General features: G+C 41.2%; 1 protein-coding gene across 2 annotated transcripts in view; it reads right to left on the reverse strand.

Moving 5' to 3' along the window:
• The window catches only part of LOC117363922 (putative N-acetylated-alpha-linked acidic dipeptidase), a 294,479-nt gene that overhangs the window by 228,196 nt on the left and 40,444 nt on the right, over window positions 1-25,839 (reverse strand). For both annotated transcript variants that reach the window (XM_033952501.1, XM_033952500.1), the window contains exons 3-4: window positions 9,057-9,345; window positions 555-680 (exon numbers count right to left, since the gene is read on the reverse strand). In XM_033952501.1, coding sequence (XP_033808392.1) covers window positions 555-680; window positions 9,057-9,345 — 415 coding nt within the window. The remainder of the gene's footprint in view (window positions 1-554; window positions 681-9,056; window positions 9,346-25,839) is intronic.

Consider the following 25,839-nt stretch of genomic DNA (forward strand, 5'->3'; position numbering starts at 1 on the left):
ATGTGAAGCACAAGTTTTTTGCTCAAATAACTCATATTAATGAAGGTTTTGCCTGTGAGGTTACCGTCTAACCACCTTGATATCCACTTTTGTGGCGGTGGAAGGACCTCTTTCTGAGGCTTTTTTCCTTCTTTTTGAGCATATTTAGAGTTGATACTTGTCTCACAGATATTTTTCTGCAAAACTTTATTACTATTTTGACCTACATACATAGTAGTCACCATTTGAAAGTGTTGATTTACATATGCTAGGTACGCCACTGCTTAGAAGTGCTGTTGCACATCCAGAAAGTTGGTTTTGATTATCAGCACTTGGACATCCCTGATGTTAGGACGTCTAAATACTGACTTAGGCTGTTTTTTGGACGTTTCAAAGTTCTGATTATTAGCCTCACACCAGAGCAGATGCAAAGTCCACAGGCTGCTTGTAACAGTGAATAATTGTCCAAATTTGTCCAAAGCCCTCAGGTGCAAAGTTCCTAGAAACTTTACTCCGAGGTTTGCAGTTTTAAAAAGGTTCAACATGTGCAGGAAAAGATTTAGTGATAGACTTACCTTGTCACCTCTAAATATCTTTCCATATCGCACTATTGCTACTTTCCCAGTCAGATTCATAGATAAATTCCTTGTCAGAAACAGGAAGTCTTCCACAGTACCATAATTAACATATACTAGGTCACCCTGCAGACACATTAAACCAGAGTTAAGATGACAGATGATGTCATTAATGTACATGATCTCTATCTCTGTCTCTATCATTCTCTGACTCTCTTAATTTTTTCTATCCAATTCTTATAATTCTAATGTACAGAAATTATTCAGCTAGACTTTAGTTTCAGCAATTTTTTTTAAGGAAGGTTTTTGAGATCTAATCAGGTGGAAAAAGTACAGCACTAGGCATATAGAAACAGGCTACTCTGGGCTACTAATTCAGCACCATTAGTGTGCAAATGTGGATTTTATGGCTATTAAAAACACGTTAATCTGTCAGCATGGCTTTTAATACCCCAAAATTTCAGACTCAATTCAAGGTAAAATAATGAGCTAGGATGCATGGAATGCAACTCATTAACAGAAAAAAGTGTTAACATACCTTGGGCCTGATTCAGTAAATGTCGCTCAGAGTTAGGCATCGTTAAGATCTGCCTTAAAGCCCTGATTTTATAAATGATATGTACCCTAAAACTGGCAGGAAGAGACAGAGATTAAGCATACCAGTATTTAATTATAATGGAGTGGAACCTAGATTCAACTCTGGTCACCTTGTTGAGCAGACTGGATGGACCATTCAGGTCTCTATCTGCCAGCATTTACTTTGTTACAAAATGGCAAACCTCTGAAGGCCCAGTGATCTCCTTTCCCTGCTCTATAAGAAAGGGCACTGTTTTCTGGGGTGTATCAGATCTCTAGCAGTTGAGTTGTCCAAGAAGACCTAGAGCCCAGATCTGGAGCAGCGTAATAAAAAATCAAATTGAAGCTCCATTGATAACAACAGTAGGGGGGCCTACTCTCCCATAGCTTCTATCTACTTTAATCATTTTTGATAGCTGGTAAGGGAACCGTGATCCTTAAGCCCAGATTCTGTATAGGTTGCTAACATTAGCCACAGCTAGGCACCCTAATCAAGGATACCTAGCGATGTCTAACTTTGGAATTCGTGCACAATTTTTTAAATCGGCATGGTAATTGACCGCACTAGTTTTCTGCCAATCCCCCCCAAAATTGAATTACCAATTATGAGTTTGGCGCTGAACTCTTAGGATGCCTAGTGACACCTAAATCAAAATGCCCAACAACGCCTAATGATGCCTACCTGAAAAGATTCCGTGGTTAGGGGTGGAGAATAGGCTTAGGCGTTCCTAAGTGTTCAAGTTAGGCACCAGTAAATTAGGCCAAGTAAAACCTGACCTAATATGAATATACCGGCACCTACCTCCAAGATGCCTAGCGATGCCTAGGCACTGCTAGGCGGGATTCTATAAATGGCACTTAGTAGTTGATTGTAGGCACGGCTCAGCACGGTTGTCAATATAGACACTGATAAGCGACATTTATAGAATCCAGTCCTTAATATCCAGGGGCCCAGATCACTCAGTCCACCTCAGTCCTCAGGGCACATCCAGCCATTTAACTTTTCATGGTATCTGTAATGAATCGCGTGAGATAAATTTGCACGCACTACCTCCTTGGATGCAAATCTGTTTCATGCAAATTCACTGTTAATATCCTATAAAAACTGACTGGGTGGGAATGCCTGAGAACTGGGTTGAGAAACACTGGATTGGTGGCATGAAATGCAGCTACTATTTGGGGTTTTGCCAGGTACTTATGACTTGGCTTGGCCTCCTTGAAGACAGAATAATGGGCTAGGTAGACCATTGGTCTGACCCAATAAGGCTATTCTTATGTTCTTAGTAATCAGCATGATATTTGGGGCATTAAAAGCTATCTGGTCGATATTCAAAACAATTTAACTGGCCAGAAACGTCCACTGGCTAGTTAAATCACTTATTCGTGGCTATCCAGTCATTTTCAGTGACACTTACCCAGTTACCTTTGCTAACAATGGCTAGTTAGGGTCTGATTCTATAAACAGCGCCTAAATCAGTAGGTACCTAAGGTAACTGTGCCTAATGCAAGTCAATCAAATTTAGGCTCAAAATCAAAACAATGTTATTAGCCAAATGGTGGAGCTACCCACTGAAGTACATTTACAAAAGCCTCAACTGCATTCAATGTGCTTTCAATATCAGATGGCAACCCAGCGGGTTATATTATTTTTCATGTGAATCAAATTTAGGCGCCATTTATAGAATCACACTTACCAGCGCCTAAATCAAGTTAGACGCCAATATATTAGGCCAGGGCTTTCTGTGTATTTATTTTGTTCCAAAAATACATAAGTCACCTGTACACCCCCCGGGAAGACCTATTGTGATTGGCATCGGCTCTTTGTTGGAGCTATTGTCTAATTATCTTGATTTCTTCCTGAGTCCATTACGGTAGTGCCAAAAATTAGATCTTATATTAAAGACTCTACTGACCTGATTAATAAATTGGATGCAGTGAGGATCCCAAATGACAACAAGATATAACAGCATTATATACAAATATATCACAGGATGCAGCAGTTGCCCTTATTTCTCAGATACTGCTTGATCAGGAGCTGTCACATGAAAAAGTGGAATTTTTGCTTGCATTGGGTAAATTGGTATTACAAAAAAATTTATTTTCAGTTCCTGGACAAGATTTACCTGCAAATACAGGGCACGGCAATGGGAGTCACGGTAGCCCCCTCAATTTTATGCCTTTTCATGGGAGATTTTGAAGAACGTTTTGTGTATCCTTCGCCCTGTTTCTCAAATTTCTCTAATTGGTATAGGTTTATAGATGATATATTTTTCATATGGCAGGGATCAGAGGAGGATTTGAAGGATTTTTTTAATTATGGATTAATGATTGTGATCAGCATATACAGTTCACAGCGCAGTGGGATGTTAAAAACATACAGTTCTTGGATATTCAAATTCAATATGAATTAGAGGGGCTTCAAACTACAATTTTTAGAAAAGATACAGATGGAAACACCCTATTACATTTCCAAAGTTGTCATCCATATGCAATGAAATCGAACATACCTATGGGTCTGTTTTTTTTACGGTTAAGGAGACTGTGTACCACCAGGGAGGAGTACAAAGTGCAGGCAAAGATTATGAGTCGCAGATTTTATGAGAGAAGATATCCAACAGCAGTGATACATAGAGCGTACAGGAGAGCATATAATGCTCATAAAGAATGGCTATTACAACCTAAGCCAGTGACCAGCAATAATGAGTTGGTGTGCATATTACCATATTCCCAGAAAACTAAATTGGTACGAAATGCCATAGTACAGCAATGGCCCATACTGGGATACCATAGGGTTTTTCCAAGCTCACCCGAAGTTTGTGTATAAAAGGGGCAGGAATTCAGTACATTCTTCATCAGTAAAACAATCCCATAATAATAGGAAAGGATGTCATTTGAAGTGTAATCACTGCTCTTATTGTAAATATTGCTGGGAGACCGGGGAGGTGAGGATCCCAGGTACTGATTGGTCTTTCTATCTAAGGGATAAACACTAACTGTATGTCATCACAAGTTGTATATTGTGTTAAATGTCCCTGTGATAAGTATTATATAGGTAGCACAAAACGCAGTATAAAGATCAGAATAGGAGAACATCTCAGCAATATTAGGTTGCAAAAGCAGGAGGCACCGTTGGTAGAGCACTGGCTCTTGGTGAACCATTCCTTTACAGATCTAGCTTTTGTCGTACTGAAACAGATACAGACCCCCCGTGGTGGCAATGTTGGCCTTAAGCTATTGCGCAGTGAACAGAGATTTATATTCCAATGGAATACCGTGATCCCTCAAGGCCTGAATAAAGAAGTGGAATGGACAAGTTTGTGATAGGATCTATCTAAGCCTTGGCAACATCACTGTATTTTTAATGTTAATTTCACATGCCTCCCAAAATGGCTGCCGGTGACATTCTATGAGATATCCTTTGAGTTAAAAACAGAATCTCTAATGGAGAGATTTGCTACAGGTGCAATGAAGCTCATATAATCATTGAGTTCTGCGCATTATAAGTGCGTATGTGATTCACGCATGATGTATAGCAATGAGAATAAGATGGGAGCATAGGATGTGCATATGACGTAGAGCAATGCATAAAATAGGAGCATGTGATAAGTGCAAATGCACCAATGAGATTTTGGCATCTGATGGTTGCTGAGAGCAGGGAGGTGGTGTCTACACTGTGTGCACTGTGAGAATATGTAAGAAGATTATCTTTGAACTTTAACGTTGCATTCTGATTAAAGTTTGCTTAACTCATGCTATTGTTTTGTAGTTTACCCCTGAAGAAGCCTTCTAAGGCGAAACCGGGATCCTAGTTGGAACTTTGACACCACCATATAATATGCACGGTAGTTAATGGACAATAAGAACAATTTTTGATAGCACCAAATATCACATCGCATATCTTCAGAGAAGAAGGAGTTATTGTTTGAAAAGATAAGTGCACTTTATTCCCTTCTCTTATAACATTATGTATAACAAGTGCGATGATAAAGAATGGGGCTATCTAGGTTTTGAATAAGAAATTGCACAAAAAACTACGTTGTAGCCATTTTCTGAGCACTTTGCTCTACTTATTGTGCTTATATGCATGAGAGTACCTGAGTTTATATGAATGGAATTGGCATAATTGGAAGCAGATACTATTCTTGGGGGGGGAGGGGAGTATTACAGTAAAACCTTGGTTTGTGAGCATAATTTGTTCCAGAAGCCTGCTTGTAATCCAAAGTACTGGTATATCAAAACGAATTTCCCCATAAGAAATGATGGAAACTCAGACGATTCGTTCCACAACCCAAAAACTTTAATACAAAATACTATGCATACTTGTATTGCAAGACCTCACTCATTTAGAACAGTCGCTACACTCCTGCAGCGTCAGAGAGAGAAGAACCATCGGCTCAGTTCTGATAATGTGATGTGAGTATACTGTATGTACTCGTATTGCAAGAGTGTATTGCAAGAGTGTAGTGACTGTTTTAAACAAACAAAGTCATAGAAACATAGAAACATAGAAAGATGACGGCAGATAAGGGCCATAGCCCATCAAGTCTGCCCACACTATTTACCCACCCTCTTAAGTCTATTGACCCCCTAAAGAATAATTGTAATTATACTGTCACTCTACTGACCCGCTCATTCAGTCCTAGTGACCCTATCCCCCTACGAGGTCATGCCAAGGGATAGGGTCACTAGGACTGAATGAGCAGGTCAGTAGAGTGACAGTATAATTACAATTATTCTTTAGGGGGTCAGTAGACTTAAGAGGGTGGGTAAATAGTGTGGGCAGACTTGATGGGCTATGGCCCTTATCTGCCGTCATCTTTCTATGTTTCTATGTTTCTATGACTTTGTTTGTTTAAAACAGTCACTACACTCTTGCAGTGTTAGAGAAGAACCATCGGCTTAGTTGTGATGTGTGTATACTATATGTACTTATATTGCAAGACATTGCTTGTATATCAAGTTAAAATTTAACAAAATGTTTTGCTTGTTTTGCAAAACACTTGCAAACCAAGTTACTTGCAATCCAAGGTTTTACTGTATACTAATTTACCAGCGTCTAACACAGCGGTCTACTGATGACTAAGTCATCCCACATTCAAACTCCACCCCTAACCATGCCCACTTTTCAGGTAGGTGTGGATAGGTGTCAGTAGGCACCTCAGTATAGGTATCGCTAGGACCACACTGCTTAATTGCCTTTTAATGAAGTTTCAATTAACTCACCATTTAAGCCAATTAAAATATTTTAAGTTCTGCGTGGAAATTGGGTAGTCACCACTAGGCACTGTCGATCTATGCGCCATTTATAGAATCACAGCCATAGTGATGAAGTGAAAACCGGCTATGTTGAGGATATTCTGGAGTGGAGTCAGCGCTTGGCCACTTAAATTCCGATATTCAGAACATAACTGGCCAAGTTTAGCGCATAAATGTGACCACAGAAATCAGAATCATATCTTTATGCACTGGACCAGGGGTAGGGAACTCTGGTCCTCGAGAGCCGTATTCCAGTCGGGTTTTCAGGATTTCCCCAATGAATATGCTTTGAAAGCAGTGCATGCAAATAGATATCATGCATATTCATTGGGGAAATCCTGAAAACCCGACTGGAATACGGCTCTCAAGGACCGGAGTTCCCTACCCCTGCACTAGACCATGGAAGGTTAAGTTCTGAATATTGACAACCAATTATCTGCTAGATGGCTCACACCCCCCCCCCCCTCACACACACACACAAATATTTAATGCTGAAAACTAAACAGGGCCAGCAGCAGTAAATAAAACAAGCCCCTGCTGAATATTGACCCCCGTATTAATAGTGTTTCATTTGCATTAATTGACCAAATCCCAAATTAATGATGTTCAATAAATAAGCCTCCTATATATTCAGTGATGCCAAACAGATCTGAAACTAAATTGTTATTTGGAAAAGGATTAAGGTTAAGATAAACAGAAGGTGTTAGGCTAGCCTTATCAGACTTTACTCTACACAGACATTTCATCTTTTCTCTCCTCTGTTCAATTCCTTAGCACCCTGGCAGTAGGTCACACAATAAGTTATTAGCTTATTATATATAACCCATGAGGATGCATAATAAGGAATTTAATCAGTTTAAGAGTTCTGTATCTGAAAACAATAAATATAGCAGCATGCATAGAAGGTATGAAAGCCAAAAGAATTAGCATTAAAACTGGGCTTATGCCAGAGCTCCTGCATTTTAACTGTAATTTATCTCTTCAATATAATATAGGAGCTGGACCTGCAATACACAAACCCCTATATATGATAGGAACACTTCAGCAACGGATTGAATATAATATGCTTCAAAGTTTTTAGTAGACATTAGGAAACAGTTCACAACTTTAAACCATTATCCATTACGTTTCTCAATACAACTCTCTCAACCGGTCCTCAGAGGATCTACCAGGGACTCAATAAACTTTCATAGTCCGAGGCTTTATGTGTCAGCTCTTCATCGGACCCTTTTAATGTTTATTTTATTTTAAATTTACTTAGTAGTCTTTGGATGGTAGCTGTGGTCTAAAACAATTGTTTTAAGCAGGAAGAGATTATTGCCTTGAAAAAACCGCAAAGGTGAAACATGTTGGCCTAATATAAGAACATAAGAATTGCCACTGCTGTGTCAGACCAGTGGTCTAGCGCGGCCATCAGTCCGCTCCCGCAGCGGCCCTTAGATCAAAGACCAGCGCCCTAACTGAGACTAGCCTTACTTGCATATGTTCTGGTTCACCAGAAACTTGTCTAACCTTGTCTTGAATCCCTGGAGGGTGTTTTCCCCTATAACAGACTCTGCCACTCTCTGGGTGAAGAACTTCCTTACATTTGTATGGAATCTATCCCCTTTTAACTTTAGAGAGTGTCCTCTTATTCTCCCTACCTTGGAGAGGGTGAATAATCTGTCTTTATCTGCTAAGTCTATTCCCTTCAGTATCTTGAATGTTTCAATCATGTCCCCTCTCAGTCTCCTCTTTTCAAGGGAGAAGAGGCCCAGTCTCTCTAATCTATCCCTGAATTTGACCACTAAGCTAAGTACTTTTACACTATATATAAATAATTAAAGTAAATTTAAAATAAAATACACATTAAAAGGGTCCGATAAAGAGTTGACATATAAAGCCTCGGACTATGAAAGTTTATTGAGTCCCTGGTGGCGTCGCTGAGGACCGGTTGAGAGAGTTGTATTGAGAAACATAATGGATAATGGTTTAAAGTTGTGAACTGTTTCCTAATGTCTGAAGACTAGTGAGTTTCTCAACAAGTTAAAGACTGAAGATTTACGTGCCTTGGTAAATTTGATTGTCAAAGTTTTCAGTGGCATTGCATTAAAGTTAGAAAGCACTTGTTATAGGATCAATGAATGGTGATTCTACCAGTTGCAAAAATGGGGTCACTAGCCAATTTAGCACACGCTAAATGCTAACGCGCCCATTATATTCTATGGATGCGTTAGCATTTAGTGTGCACTAAATCGGCTAGCGTGCCTTAGTAAAAGACCCCCAATATGCTGAAGTCTATTCAAGAGGGCGTTTCTTCTGGCGGGCTCCCAACTGGACAGAGGGGATATGACATATTGGACGAGTCTGTGAATATTTCAGGTATTCAACTTGAATGTGTTCTTGATGTGTGAGTATTAGGTCTGTCTTATCCTGTAATGGTATTCTTTTATTTTTTTGAGATTTTTATTGTAAACCACCTAGATCTGGTAAAGATCCAGTATATCAAATTTGAATAAACGATCATGAGTGGTAATGACTTGTGTTTTGGGTTATATTAAAAAACACTGCAACAAAAATACTCAAAAAAGTTGTGCTCAACTCATATCACTGCCAAATTCTATTGCATTTATTAACCTGGAGAAGACATTGCAAGAAAGGAGGAAAAAAATAAACTGAAGTCATCCTTACCAAAATGTCCCCAGCTGGTGAATACGCATTGAATGGGTTCACAACATTAGGGTCCTCCTGATCTGGGCTCAGAATTTTTTCTTTTTTGGCAGATTGTTCAGTTTCAGTGCCATTTTCCCATTGCATGGCTACATAGTTAGGATCACTTGCATTTGGATATGAAAGCAAGACATTGTAAGTGTGTATTCTAACTCCATCGAGGTATGATTCCCACTCTTCACGGATGTGATTTACCAAAGTGATTTCATCTTGTTCACTTCCAGCAATGTGGGGCTTCTTGGTAAAAAATCTGCATCAAAATGTTGGCGACCATTATTATAGATCAAGTGTAACCTAACTTTATGCAACCAATTTAGACTGCAATGTAGCACACCATAGTGGTTACCCAGTTGTGTTTGATCTAAGAACATACCGATTTGGCAATTATTATTCATGTTATATTCACAAATCACATTGATTACTAGATCAGTTTATAATTTCTTCATCTCCTTCAGAAAATGGTAGCAAAAGATTGTTAGAGGGGGGAAGTTAAAGTTATATCACACTTCTCCTAAAGAAATTTCATTGGATGCCTGTGGAAAAAAAAGGATCAAATTCAAAAAGGTGCAGTTTGTAAATGTTTGAATGAATTGGTTCTTAGATCTTGTTGTATGGTTAGAGTATGACCATCCTTAATAGGATCTTACCTTATCCTGGCAGACATTTGCCACATCATCTCTAGCAATGACCAAATTAATATCTATTGGATGGTATGGGGGGGGGTACATTGCTGGGTTTTTGTAGGCCAAATATAAAATCCACATTTATATTGAGATAAGTACATTATTTGCAGCTATATTATTCACTGTTGGCTTCACTATAGCTAATGACTGTTCAACTGAATGCTTGAATTAGGAGTTCTGAACTAAGTTCTGAACTAACAATTGATATATTTTGAATTAGTTGTTTTGTACCAAGTTATGAACTAACAATTGATTTATTTTTCTGACTAACCAGGAGTTTAGGGGAGGTTTTTATGCCTTTGATTAAAGAGGACAGGCTGCTCTAAGATTTGTTAAGAGTTGTAATGCTCCCAGTCTGAGGCTTTTCCTACCCCTTTGAGAAAGCTTTGCCTGCAACTGAATTAAGTGTGAGTATTAAATTTGGTTTGTGTATGTTGTTTGACCACAACTATTGCTGATATCTGTGGGTTTTCATAGGATCACTCCCTCACCAAGACCAAAGTTGAACCACTCAAGCATGGAGGAAATTATATCCCAGAATGTACTGGGAATGGGCCTAAGTCCCTGATTGGCCCAGTCACTTAAGGCCCTCCTATGGGAAAGATAGACTACATGAACATTACGGACAAAACATGCTACATATATAACGTGACCATTTATTTTTTTCACCAAAAGGGGACCAATCCCACCCTAGCCCCACCCCAACCCCGCCAAACCCCCACCCCCAATCCCGCCCCCAATTTCTTCCATTCATTTTTCATGTACACATACCTTATTAATTCATAATGGAACCATAAAATTTTAAAAAACTACAAAGCACACTATACGCAGAGAAAATGTTAATTATCATTTATATTTGGGGGGTTTTCAAAGATGTCAAGGCAAATGACTTTCAAATATGCAATGTCACCTCAGTAACTAAAGAAAAATAGACAAATATAGTGCAAAATATAGACAGCAGATATAAATTCTCAAAACTGACACGTTTTGATCACTAAATTAAAAATAAAATCATTTTTTCTACCTTTGTTGTCTTGTGATTTCATGAGTCTCTGGTTGCGTTTCCTTCTGTCTGTGTATTCTTTCTTTTGTTTCTTTCTTTCTGCACTCAGGCCCAACAATTGTCCCTTTCTATTCCCTCCCTCCTTCCTTCCCATGTCCTTAGTGCCCCCAGAGCCTCCTTCCCATGTCCTTAGTGCCCCCAGTGCCTCCATCCTGTGTCCTTAGTGCCCCCAGTACCTCCATCCTATGTCATTAGTGCCCCCAGTGCCTCCGTCCTGTGTCCTTAGTGCCCCTTCCTATGTCTTTAGTGCCCCCAGTGCCTCCTTCCCATGTCTTTAGTGCCCCCAGTGCCTCCTTCCCATGTCCTTAGTGCCCCTTCCTGTCCTTAGTGCCCCCAGTACTTCCTTCCCATGTTTTAGTGCCCCCAGTGCCTCCTTCCCAAGTCCTTAGTGTCCCTTCCCATGTCATTAGTGCCCCCAGTGCCTCTTTCCCATGTCTTTATTGCCTCCAGTGCCTCCTTCCCAAGTCCTTAGTGCCCCTTCCCATGTCTTTAGTGCCCCCAGTGCCTCCTTCCTATGTCCCTCTCACTGCCTTCCACTCTTTGTCCCACCCCCACTCCCCCAAGCCAGCCTGCCTGCCTGTCTACCTCTCTCCCTCCCTCCCTCCCTGGCCAAAGCCTGCCTACCTATCTCCTTCCCTCCCTGCCGCAAAAAAAAAAAAAAAAAGCCTCCCCATCTTTCCCCCTGTCTGCTGCTCTTACTGCTCTGCCGCTACAGCTGCTAAACCCAACAGGAAGTCTTCTTTCCGACGTCAATTCTGACGTCGGAGAGGACGTTCTGGGCCAGCCAGGGACGCTGTCCCTGAAAATGGGACATTTCAGCGTCCCAAAGCTGTCTGTGGGGACAACAGGACAGGAGGTCTGAAAACGGGACAGTCCCGTTCAAAATGGGACGTATGGTCACCTTATACATATAGAAAGTGGGCATAAAACTAAAAAGATTTCTGTCGAGTATGGAAGTCCTGTGTGATGGGTGTGGAGCCCAGGAAGCAGAGATACACATCCAACTATGTTGCCAGACTTGTACAAAGAAATTCTTCCAGCAAAAAAATTGGCTGGAGTTACAAACCTCTCTTTGAGACAGGAGATGACTTCTGGATATGAGACCAGAGGGGAGACCAGTGAGGGGAGTAGCAAACCCAGTCTCCTGAAATCATCTAAGGGGGTTTTGTTATGGGGGACCAAAACTTTGGGACTGGGACCTTCTGGGTCAGAGATCTGGAAGAAAGAGAGTAAGAGGCTGGAACCACCAAGAGGATGTGGTCAGGTGAGAGGAGCCCTGACCACTCTAAGATACCCTAGACCCTCATCCCCAGATGTGGTGGGGCTAGAAATTGGAACCTGATCCACCTGGGGAAGTGGGAGCCCTCAAGAGGAGCAGAAAGAAGAACTGGCATCTCTGTCAGTGGACAGTGAGGAGCCCTGCAGTTAACAGGCTGGTACGAGATGCCAAGACCAGGACAGCCTCTCTGGAAAATGGATATATATGCCTCCTGGGATTACCAGAGAAAGGGTTGTTTCTTGAATGAGCATGCCTATACCTGGGGAGTACCTTCGAGACCCTTGGGTGGAGCCCAGGAGGGCTGGAGAGGAAAAACATCTGAGATTTAGCAAAGCTAAGCACTACCTCTGACACTTAGTGTGGGACCCATGAAAACTTTGGTTCATATGGGAACTATAGAAACTGTGGTACCCATACATTTCTCTTCATGTCATGGTAGTTACAGTCCAGAGGGAGGCCTGGGTTTGAGAAGAAATTTTCAATCGCATTGCAAGGACTACAGCCCAGAAGATGCCAGTTACCATGAAGTGGTACAGCAGCAGTGGCTTGACTGGCAATTGAGCAAACAATACAGAAGCATTTTGTGGTCATAGTGGATAGACATCCTGGGGGATCTTTAGTGAAAATATCTGGCCCCTTATAGTATGGGTAAAGCAGTTGAAAATTGGACTGAGTTAAAGCCTGTATGTCAATTTACTAAATGAAGAAATATTGTGTTAATTCTTGGTTAGGGAACAGAATGTGTACAGATACTACCTCGCAAAGTAAGAGCTATTGGCTAAATGTTAATAGCGCTGTTAAAGACAGAATGTTGATAAAATGATAATGAGTTAAAATAAAGTTAAGTGGTTGAATAATACTATCTGAATATTGTGTTATGAGAATAAAAGGAGTATACTAATGGTGAAGTTAAAGCAAAGTGCCAAGAATGATGTATTCTCATTTCCTAATTATTTAGGATATGGTAATGGGAAGAAGGGAAAACATTTGAATGTGCTGCTAATAGGGGCAATGCCCTGTTGTCACATTGGAGAGGAACACAGGAGAACTAAAAGCAAGGCAATGTGCTGCTAATGGGGGTTAAAACCTTATTATCAAATTGGAAAAAACCACAGTATTGATGAATATTAATGTGCTGCCAAAGGGGGGGGGAGGGGGAATAGAACTTCATTATCACATTGATATGAGAATTTCAGAAGTAAATTCATAATCAGACGAAGGGAGTAGTGTTTAAGGGAGCAAACTCTTATTAAGGTAGGGATGCTATGTTTCTTTAGGATAAAGAAATATAATGATGTATTGTAAGATGAGGTTAGGAAAAAAATGTTGCATTGTGTAGAGGACAGAGTGGAAGTCCTATGAAGGTTAGGTTGTATATGTAATGTAGATGATATAAAAGGGGATGAGCGAGCAGATTTCTGGCTTCTGGTTATCCTATTTCTCCAGCCAGAGCCCCAGTGTTGAGGGAGACTCTCTCCCCAAATTTAAAACTACACTTAAAACTTTTTTGTTTCAAGATGCCTACCATAATGCCATTCTTTTCAAATTTTGAAGTAAATAAGTAAAAAGTAAAGCTTGAAGGACTAAGGCCAGAACTGGGCAGACTTCAACGGTCTGTGTCTGTATATGGCCTTTTGGTTGAGGATGGGCTGGGGAGGGCTTCAATGGCTGGGAGGGTGTGGATGGGCTGGAGTGAGCTTTGACGGAGACTTCAGCAGTTGGAGCCCATGCACAGTACCAGGTAGAGCTTTGGATTCTTGCCCAGAAATAGTTAAGAAGAAAAAAAATTAAAATTGAATCAGGTTGGGCAGACTGGACGGACCATTCGGGTCTTTATCTGCTGTCATCTACTATGTTACCTCCCTTCCCCCTTGGTTTTTCCTTTCCTTCCCCTCTTCCCTCCCTTTTATTTTAATTTTTTTATGTAATTTATAATCCTCCTCTACCTCCAGTTCCTGTTCTATCCAACTTGCTTATGTCTTCGTCCTTGTCCAGCCTACAATCTGCCCTATTTTATTTTTTAAGTTTTTTATATTTTTTTTATATTTTAGTATTGTAAACCGGCCAGATACTTGTTGATGGTCGGTATACCAAATTATAAATAAACTTGGAAACTTGGATTACCTGCAGGGAGAAAGTGCTAATAGGGTTTGCAGCAGAGCAAACAGCAAGGGAGGGGAGGAAAAGAAACCCAACCAGGTTCACAGATGAAGAGATATTTGGACTTTATACTCAGCCAGGGGATCCCAGGGGATTGAGAGGTACAATGATCATGAATTGGATGTGACTGGTGATAACAGAAAAAAAGAAAGAGAAACTAAACTAAACTAAACCTTAAGTTTGTATACCGCATCATCTCCATAAAGATAGAACTCGACACGGTTTACAGATAATTCAATAAATGAGGGAAGGACATAATAAGAAATTAGAGATTATGAAGAGGATAGCTAGCTTTACACCTTAGAACCTTAGAATCTGATGACTGCTAACAATAAGGGAAATTGTAAATACTGTAGTTAAATTTGGCATCTGTAATCAATTTAAAGAGTTCTAGCTTGTTTCAGTTGCACATTTGCTTCTGCCTGATTCTTTAAATCCAGTAGGGGAGAAGCTGGGTGCAGTGACTAAGATCCTAGAATTGCAATCCTCCAGCCTACTGGATTTATCCAGCCCTGGCCTACCCCCAAGTTTGAGAGACAGTAAGATTGGCCAGTGAGTGACTTGTTGCCATCTTTTTTGTGAGCCCTGATTTTCAAGACGCCTGACCCTGAAGGGCTGGCTGGAGCCCGCAAGCCATGTGTGGGCAAAGCCAGGGCTACATTACTTTTGCAGAAAGACAGGAGAGAGAGAGAAAGAAGCTGCTTGAGGAGGGGAACAAAGAGAGAGAGAGAGAGAAAGAAACTGCATCATGAGGGGGACAGAGAGAGAAAGAAAGAGCATGAGTGTCAGCCTTAGAGGGAATGAGACAAGGATTGAAACTGGGGTAGGGCTAACTGAGGGCAAGGAATATCTATCAGAGGTAAATGTAGGTGAGAGAACAGAAAAAGCCTTTATGAATGGGTGGATGAGGCTGAGAAGTTCAGTCTGAAGAAGGGGAAGAGAGAGGGAATGAGGACTTGAAGGATGAAATGTACAGCATCAGCATCTATGAGACAAACGTGTTTTTTTCTGTTACATAGATCTTTTTGGACTCCTGTTAGGTTAAACAAGTTAGATAGTTCTAAGTCTAATGGATGCTGGCACTGTCATTTAGATATTGGGACACTGGATCATCTGTTCTATTGTCCTTTGATACTCAGCTTCTGGAAGTCAATATGGGGGAAAATTAACATTATATTAGATTCACCAATTCCACTTACGTATAAGGCGGTCATAAGCGGAACATTATTACATGTTAAACCCCCCTTAGATAGATATAAATGCCATCTTTTCCTTATAATGACTGGGATAGCAATGCAGATGATAACCCGAAACTGGAAAAACTATGATTGCCTGAATTTCCCTTTCTGGTGGGCTAATCTGTGCTCCAGCTATGGATATGAGAAAATGAATGCAGAAAGTCTGGGGCACAATATTCTTTTTAAATTGGTTTGGGGTCCGTTGGCATTGTATGTTACTTCTCTATAGCAGGTCTCTGATTATAAGTCAGGTTTTGTCTACTTTTATACATATCCAAAATAGGGTGGGGGGGGGATATTTCAGTCCTAATTTAACCCTAGAGTAGTTACACTTGGGGTGGGAGGAAGGGTGGGAAGATATTATTAATATGAAGAGGGTTACTGGGCAAATAAATGTCGTTATGTTTTATTGTATAATCATTGAGTGGGGGTGGGAGAAAATGAGTAGTTATATATATAATTGTAAGTGGATGTGCTTAAATTGATGTTTTATGTGTTATATATTCATGTATTGCACTTTTGAAGTATGGAAAATCAATAAAGAATTATTAAGAAAAAAGAAAAGAAAAGAAAGAAATCACCAAAATGATATGTGCCAGGGGATGTGTGAGTGAGAGGATGAGCTGTGGAGCAGTGGCCGAGTCTGATGCTAGGGATCATGAGCATTAGGTTGGGGGCTGAGGGCAAGAGAAGAGGTGATTTATTGTTTCTTGGTATACCATTATTTTCCAACACATAGATCAATGCGGTGTACAAATACTAATAAAAAATATTTAGAAAGAAACTCCATAATTAACATGAAAAAAAAACCACACAAAGACTCAAGATAACAACCAGCATGAAAGTAGAGGAGGGAGGGATCAGGATGTAAAAGAAAAGGATAAAGAAGAAGTTGATAGGAAACAGTCTAGAGGGGAAAGAAAGAAAGGGGAATAGAGCATACACCCCAAATTTATGCTCTTTAATATCCTGGGGTAAGCTTTTATGGAGGGCATAACATAGCATTTAGTAACTAAGTTTTTCCAGTTAATTTTCCCTTCCCTGTTCTAAATGTCATCATCAGCAGTCCAGGCTGGGTGAGTGTATTTAAATGAGATAGGAACAAGCTGCGGCCATTTTGAATTAACTATTCAGTGGTCGAGTACAGTAGCGCTAATCTTTGGAAAGGTAAGCTGAAAGGTTTGAATGTCGTTATACACTTGGCACATAAAGTGGGAGGTCCCAAAACGATTTCAAAATGAATAATATCTTATTTTCTCATGGACCTCAGTGGTACCGTCTGCATGCCACTAAACTTTTAGAACATGCAGAGCAAATGGCACCCCTAATCGTCATTGGTCACTTATATTTTTTATCATTTTTCATAAATAGTTTATATTTTAAATATATATATATCGGTACTTATCTTTAGCTACGCGGGTGGGGGTAAGCACTCCGACGTAGACTACGTTTCGCCCCGCAGGGCTGTATCAAGGAAATCCCCCTCAAATAGACCAGCTCATGCTCCCCGCGTTAGTCTTTAAACTCTAACGCGGGGAGCATGAGCTGGTCTATTTGAGGGGGATTTCCTTGATACAGCCCTGCGGGGCGAAACGTAGTCTACGTCGGAGTGCTTACCCCCATCCGCGTAGCTAAAGATAAGTACCGATATATATATATATTTAAAATATAAACTATTTATGAAAAATGATAAAAAATATAAGTGACCAATGACGATTAGGGGTGCCATTTGCTCTGCATGTTCTAAAAGTTTAGTGGCATGCAGACGGTACCACTGAGGCCCGTGAGAAAATAAGATATTACTCATTTTGAAATCGTTTTGGGACCTCCCACTTTATGTGTTAATTAGAGTTTATCTGGGGAAGGTCTGAAGAGTGTTTTAGCCACAGTTGAAATTTTGTTATACACTTGGCCACATAAATACACAAAATCTACCTACACCCTTGCCATAGCTTTATAGAAGCTACTTTTGAAGTTCCAGAGTTTGTCTTTAGCTGGTGGCCAGCTGACATGTTTACAGAAGGGAATAAAGCGACTCATGGCCCATGGCTTTATCCCTTGAAGTATGCTATGAAGACACATGGGTTGGCACAACTGGCATGACTGACATCCTGCAGTCTGGATAAACAGATTCTGCCCAGGATCAAAGGCATTTCCCTGAGGAAGCTTCGACGAAACAGGGGCCCTGTTGGAAATTCTGAGACTGAGTGTGTAGCCGCAAACTTTTTAGCATTGGATCTGCTCAGCGTTTTCTCTGCTTCTAACACCTGACTGCAAATCATTGCTTTCAGATAAGTGTGGGTTTTTTCACCATAGATTTATTACTACACAGTTTTTCTTGCTTTTCTTTTGAGTATTGAGAATTGCATACTTTAAATGGAGATTGAGAAACAAATGGGGTTTTTCAGACCGAGAATGTATCTTCCTGTTTCAACTGGCTGTTGATACAGGGTTGTCTGTAGGGGTGTTTAAGTTTTCTGAATACCCTTATATGACACTGAGGTCTTTTCTCCATTTTTTTGAGTGGTAGTATTATTCATACAATTGATATGTATATGCAGTGTTGAGTATTTTTGGATGATTACATATATTAGAATCACTACATTAAAAATTAACACTTGTTGTGGTTCTCTCTCTCCCTCCCTCCCTCTCATACACTCCTATGTTCAACATCTCTCCCTCTCTTTCTCCCTCCCTTGCACCCTTGGTCTAATATCTCTCTCTTCCCTTCACCTATGCTGCATTCTCTCCCTTTCTCTGCCATGTCCAACATTTATGCCTCTCTCCAACTAGCCACCATCTCCCTCCCCTCTCTTTTGTGCCCTGGGTCAAACATCTCTCCCTTCCTTCTTTCCACCATAATTTTTTAACATTTCTCCCTCTCTCCATGTACCCCTATTCGCCAACATTTCTCCCTCTCTTTCTCCCTCTCCTGTACCCCATAGTAACATTTTCCCTTTCTTGCCCCTCTTTACCCCTTTGCAGTTTCCTTCCTATCCGTCCCCCATCACACTTACAATTAACTCTCCTGCATGTGTCAGTGGAGCAAGCTGGGCTCCCGTGGTCCCTGCACCTCCCTCTTATCACTCTCCACCAGTTGGCTTCAACGGGTCAGAGTCAGCAGCAGCCATTGCTACAGGCTGCCTGCCGGTAACCGAGAAGCCTCTCTTCTGTTACGTCTTTCCTGGGCATAAATAGGAAATTATAACAGTGAAGAGAAGAGGGGTTACTAGCAGGCTGCCACTGACTCTGACCCATTGAAGATGGCTGGTGAGAGTAAAGAGAAGAAGCAGGGACTGCAGAACCCAGCATGCTTCACTGAAGTTCTTTGCTGCTGGGCTAGCGAATGGGCGGGTTGGGTTGCCAGGACCACTCATTGCTACACCCCTGTCTCCCTTCCTCCTTCTCTCCCTGCCATCTGTCTGTCCAGCTGTCTCTCCCCCTGCCATCTCTCTCCTCACCTACCCATCCCCCCCTCATGATGCAAACCTGTCGCCAACCCAACTCCCTCTGTGCCATACCTTACCATCCCTAGTGGTCTAGTGGCTTCTTCAGGAGCAGGAAAGAGCCTGACTCTTTCCTGCCCTTGACACTGCTAGACTGCTGCCGGTATAATAAGGTTCAAAATGGCTGCCAAGACTTCATGGGGCAGCCTCGCGAGACTCGAAGTCCCATCTTTCAAAACAAAATGTTGTCTATGTCTCAAAAATGAATCAAACCACTTAACACAGCATCAGTAAAACCAAACTCTGACAACCTAGTAAGCAATTTCTCATTACTGACAGTATCAGAAGTTGCTTATATACCAAATTGCAGCAAAATCATTCATTTATATCTACACATCATATACTTTATTGCAGATGTTGAAATTAGTAAAAGTGTTTCTATGCTATGATAACTTTGAAAGCCATTTGGGCTATCATATAATAAAATTAGACTTGATATGTAGTCAGAGAACTCACCACAAAATCTATTAATTTGGTAAAGAAAGATATACTAGCTACAGGTTGAAAATTAGTAACCTGGGATAGATTTAATTTGGTATCAGAGCCAAAACAAGTCACCCACACATGGTGAAAAAACATCCCTAAGTTAAGATCAAATTGATACAATAAACTAACCAATATATGAAATCCAAAGGAGGATTTTTCAACAAACCTGTAGGACAGGTATCTTGATGCAACTTGTTTAAGTAAAGGTTTCAATTCATAGGCAGAGATGGGCTTAAAAGTTGACCATTCTCTGTCTACAAGTGTAGAAAAATAAGCGTTTATAAAATATTTGTTTAATAGAAACAAATATTTCAATTGTACTAAAAGAGTGGTAAATTTTGAATGATCTTATTTATTTATTTCATTTTTCTATACCATTCTCTGAAGGGAGATCAGAGTTTTACATGAATTTATTCAGGTATTCAAGCATAATTTCCTGACTGTCCTGGTAGTTTCACAGTCCATCCAATGTGCCTATGACAAGGGGGGAGCAGGTGACCCATCCAAGTCACAAGGAGCAGCGTGGGCCTGAATGCACAATCTCAGGGTGCCTAGGCTATAGCGCCAACCAGGGTGCTGCATTCTCAGATATAATATTGTAACAGATAAACTAAACTAAACTAAACTAAATCTTGGGTTTATATACCGCGCCATCTCCACATTTGTGGAGCTCGGCATGGTTTACAGGAATTGTAATGAGAAAGGAACTCCAAGGAAGGGTTGGGTGAAGATCGGAGAAGGAAGAGTGTTAGCGGGCTAGGATGTCGGAAGAGGAGGGAGAGTTAGGTTTTTGGGAAAAGCCAGGTTTTCAGATGTTTGCGGAAGGGTAGGAGAGCACTCAGGTTCCGAAGCATGGTAAACTTAGCTAACAGCATGGTAAAACTTGAAACGGTGAGCATGGTGACTACGGTGCGACAACACAGCATGGCAAACAGTTTTATAAAGCGTGGTTAATATAGTATGACATGACCTGGCAAAGTGGTAAGGCAAGCGTGCATGACAAACATAGTATGGAGGACATGGAATGGCAAACATTGTGCAGCAACCATGGCATAAGAGATTGTAGCAAGACAGACAGTGTGGTATACACAGTATGGTAAATATGGCGTATAGTATGGTATAGAAAGACAGTAGCGAACAGTATGACATAGTGTGGTAGAACATTGTATGATAGAATGTGGTATGGTCAGACATAGGACGGAGCTCATCAACTTTGAGACTCAAGATAGTGGAGCATTTGGGGCCCTTTGTCAGAGGGTCCAGGGGATTTGGATTGGCACAGGATCAGGGGAAGAGGCGTGTTTTTATAGCTTTCCTCAAGTTCATCTCCCTTTTCCTAATTCAGCCCCAACTCCAGTCTCTGCAGCTCAGCCCCTTCTCCCATTCCCACCATTTGCCTAATTTAACCTCTTCTCCCATCACCACCCTCCTGCTTCCAGCTCTAATATAAAGCCCTTCTTTGAACCTGATACTCCCTTCTGCCATCCTCACCATCCTCCAGTTAGTCCCCCTCTTCTTTCGCTAGCCTCCTTGTTTCTCTACCCCTAATCCTTCATCTTCCCTCTATTTTACTATTATCTCCTTTCTGTATGCAGCAGTTCCAGACTCTCTTCCCTACCCCCTTCTCCCAACACGGTCCATCATACATCTTTTAGTCCCCTCCCACATGGTCCAGCATTTCCCTTCTCTCTCCTCTTGGCTCCTCCCCATTTTGCCAACCCCCCCCCCCCCAACACTGAGTTCCAATGCTTCCTGGAAGCCCCTCCTTCCCCCATGGTCTACTCCTTGCCTTCAAGTCATGATACAAAAGCACCCTGCAAGGCTCTGCCAGTCATACTCCATTGGCAGAGTGGAATGTACATCAGAGGGTAGGGCTGGTAGGTATATTCCACTTAATTTTACTATAGATTCTTGCAGCCATGACAATGGGTATTGAGAAGGTTTGAGGGAAGGAAGAGGCAAGAAGGGGAGATGCTGGACAGGAAAGTGGTAAAGAGGAGACAGAAGGGAAATGCTGGACCATTTGAGGGGTGGGAGGCACTCCTATCCATGCTTATATCATGGAGTGTTTGGTGGAATGATGCCTCCTTGCCCCCCTTTCCCAAACTATATCCTTCAAGGCCTCGAAGGCCAGAGCAGAGGAATATTTTAAAATGAGATTGCATCTTCAAATGACCTTGTAAATTACTACTACAACAAACTTGTTTTACATTTAGAATTAAAAAGTTGCTTTCCGCTGGCTCAGCGCAGGTAGCCTTAGATAATTGGAAAGTAACTTGAGTTTTATGAGTCTTAAAGTCTATTAAATCAACTATAGTTACTGAGAACAGTTTTCACAATTATTTACCTGGGACATTTAATTATACATGAGCTGTCATAAGGCATATGTTATGAGCCTAGTTAAAAATAGCATTCCTGGAGGCATGTTTACCCCCAGTCACCTTCCAACAATGTGAAGTTATTTCTCTCTGAGTTGCAAAATGCATGTGTTATTTCTGCATATGTACCTGCAGCGAATTATCACCTAAAGGAATACATTTATAAAGCTTTTTCCACATGTAAGTTTATTGTAGATATGAAAAAAGACACATAAAATTGCATGACTATATAAAAGTGTGTAAAACTGCTTTGCCCAGTCTCCACATGGGCCATCTTGGGGTGGTAGTCTGGGGGAGAAAGGAGGCTGGGCTGCAATGTACATGCATATGTGTACATATTTATACCATTGTTAGAGCAGGCGCAAATGTGTGCATCAGCATTTGTGCCCTAATTGGATTTGATTGGAATTATTACATTTGATATACTGCTAGTACATGAGCATTAAACAGTTTACAATACTACTACAATAGAAATGGAGGTTACAAAAAAGACAAAAAAAACCTCTAAAATACATTAGGGATAGGAGTTACATGTTTACAAACCATCAGAGGATAGAAGTAAGCCAAAAGGGTCGATAGAGGGCATGAAAGCGCAGGAGATGAGAAAGAGGGCAGGGGTAATGAAGATAAGAGAATCAGAGACACAAAGATCAGTAAGAATTAGAGTCATTGATGTGATTGCTAAACGCTCATACTCAGACTTTGGCGAGTAATCGCCTAGGGTTCCATAGTGTTGGTGGAACAGAGTTGATTTCAATTGTTTCTGGAAGGAAAGGTAGGGGATTTCTTCAATGAATCCTTGAAGTATGGAGTTCCATAGACTAGGACCCACATATGAAAAGGCTCTTTCTAGTTGAATGTAATTTTATATCTCTCAGGCCTGAGATTTCAAATCGATCATGTTGAGATGATCTTAGAGCTACATTAGGTTGATATCTGGCCAGTTTCTTTTACAGATATTTTGGAAGATGCCAGGCTTTAAAGACTAGACAAAGCAGCTTAAATTCAATTTGTTTGGTTATCGGCAGCCAGTGTAATTCGAATAGTACTAGTAATGGTTCTGGATATGAGAATCTGTTCTCTATAAAGTCTCGTAGATTCCTACATTGGCTTTATAAAATAGGGTTAAATTAGGAACGTTTAGGAGTTCTCACATAGGCATCCTGTTATAAAATCAAGCCCTAATGGGCTAATATTCTAGCAGCCCACATAAACTGGAGGCAACTATGCATATTACCGTATATACTCAAATATAAACCAAGGTGATCTCCCCCCCAAAAAAGGAGGAAAAAAGGATAACTTGAGTATAAACCGAGATTAGAAATTTGGGTGAGCCAGTCTATAAAACCTTGAGAATATCCACTGTTTTTTTCTAGGTTAAGCAGCATAAAATCTGTTTTGTTGATGTTGTTGTTGTTTTTTTGGGGGGGGGGATCTTCCCAGATAATTGTGACCTGGATTGGCCACTGTTTGAAACAGGATACTGGGCTTAGTAGACCTTTAGTCTGTCCCAGTATGGCAACTCTTATGGGCTGAAAACCACCTCCTCCAGTCTGGAAGCCAGTAATCTCCAAGCACTGCAGCTGCCGCCAGCTGCAAAGCTTGAAGAGTTCTGACTGCTGAAATAGAGGAAGAGATCTTCAACTGACAGGGCTTTGGGAAGCCCACCAACTTAGGTACAGTCAAACCTTGGTTTGCGAGTAACATGGTTGCAAGTGTTTTGCAAGACGAGCAAAATAATCTCACAAATCTTGCCTCGCAAACCGAGCATTGGCTCGATATGCGAACCCCCACCCCCGAGAACCAGCATCGCCCCGCCCATCCGCCCACCCAAACCCTTACCATGATTGGGCACTGCCACGCAGCACCAACCCACAGGATTTTCCGGTGCCGAAAGAGCCTGCCTTCTGCCAGTGATCTCTGCTTTGCCATGAGCATCTACACATGCTCAAGGCCTTCTGCCTCCTGCTCTCTCCAAGATTCTAATGAGATTCTCGTTTTCTCTGAGAATCTCATTAGAATCTTGGAGAGAGCTGGAGCCAGAAGAACTTGAGCATGCGCAGATACTCAAAGCCTAGCAGAGATCACTGTCAGGCGGCAGGCTCTTTCGGCACCAGCACATCCTATGGGTTGGTGCTGTATGCTGGTGCTGTATGCCTGATTGCGGTAAGAGTTGGGGGAACTGGAGGGAGTGATGCCAGTTTTCGGGGGTGGGGTGGGCGAAGCCGGTTCCTGGGGTGGGGTGGAAGTGCGCCAGTGGCCTCGGGGGGGGGGGGGGGGCTTTTTGGGATGTGGAACGAATCGCCTGCATTTCCATTAACTCCTATGGGGAAAATTGCTTTGATATACGAGCACTTTGTTTTACGATCATGCTTCTGGAACGAATTATGCTCACAAACCAAGGTTCCACTGTATTTATATTTTGCATTTGGGTAGGAGGCATGAGGCATGACAGAAAGAAAATTTAGTGCTCACCATTTTATTGGACTAATACATTTCTCAATTAGCTTTCTCAATTAGTCTCTGGAACGACCTTACTATCCCATTGCGGAACCTGGGCTCTCTCCAAATATTCCGCAAGCAACTGAAAACTTGACTCTTCTCTAACATGTAATTCTATTTTCCCCCTTACTCTTCCATTCTATATATAAGCTCATGTAAACTTTTTCCTTTCTCTTCATATATTTTAAGTTCTTGTAAACCGTGCCGAGCTCCACTTCCGTGGAGAGGATGCGGTATATAAACTTAAGGTTTAGTTTAGCTTTCAGAGATAAAACTGCTTTCTTCAGGTCAGTAAACTGTACTGCTGTTACAGGGTCCAATAAAATGATAGGCACTAAATTTTCTTCCCGCCATGCCCCATGCCTCCTACCCAAATGCAAAATATAAATTGGTGGGCTTCCCAAAGCCCTGCCAGCTGAAGATCTCTTCCTCTATGAAGAAAGGGGGGATTTGGTCAGAGATGTTTGGAGATTGCATAGAAGAAAAACTGCACCAGTATGGTAAACTTTGTTGTTTGTTTTGAATTTTAAAATAAAAGAAATAAAGTGAAAATAAAGAAGTAAATAAGAAAATGGGTAAATAAATGGGGACAGGGCGGGGGTGTGGAATGGGGCGGGGCAGGGGTATGGAATGGGGCAGGGCATGGTAGAGTGAGGCGGGGCAAGGGGGCCAGTGGACTTGTGTGCCTAGGGGCCCCCGACAAATTAATCCTGCCTTGGCCCTAGTCATCCACTTTCTGAGAGTGGTCACACCAAATCAAGTAAGTGACTTTTACCAATCAATTGGCATGTTTAATATTGACTGAAGAGAAATGACAAAGTTCTGACAACATTTTTTATTAACTTTAGATCCCATTTTTCCATGAAGCAGCTTTTTATGCAAAACACCGGCTGCTGTTGGCAAAGGGATCTATTTGATGTTAGAACACTGAAGGATCAGACTGAAGATTGGAGCACACAGTTAAGTTGTCAGTTTATTTAATCATTTATTGAATGAGGGGTTTTTTTTGCACAGAGTCAAACTGAGTCACCTCAAGGTTTAGCATTTAAATTATAATGGGGGGGATGTTATGCCAGTGATGAGGCACTGATAAGGTCTGTGAGGACAATGAAGCCCAGAGCCGTGCCCTGAGGCTTTTTCCCCTGTTCAATTAAATTAAATTTTTGGTTTGAAAAGTATTTGAATCAAGAATTTGAGTCAAGAAACTTTTATTTATTTTCATGCCTTATTATCTCTTAAGTAGAATTTAGTTGGACAAATTGATTCCACAACCTCAGGGTGCTGAAGCATAGCTCTACCACTAGGCAACTCCTCACCTTTAAATTTGATATCACTTGGCTCAAAATGAATCAGATCTCATGAATATCCAGAAAAATCCATTTCCTGCTCTGTGTTTCAGACTTGCTGCAGCAAAGGAGAGTGTGGCGCTGTGATTAAAGCTACAGTCTC

The sequence above is a fragment of the Geotrypetes seraphini genome, chromosome 7, assembly GCF_902459505.1.
Source record: "Geotrypetes seraphini chromosome 7, aGeoSer1.1, whole genome shotgun sequence".
Lineage (NCBI taxonomy): Eukaryota > Metazoa > Chordata > Amphibia > Gymnophiona > Dermophiidae > Geotrypetes > Geotrypetes seraphini.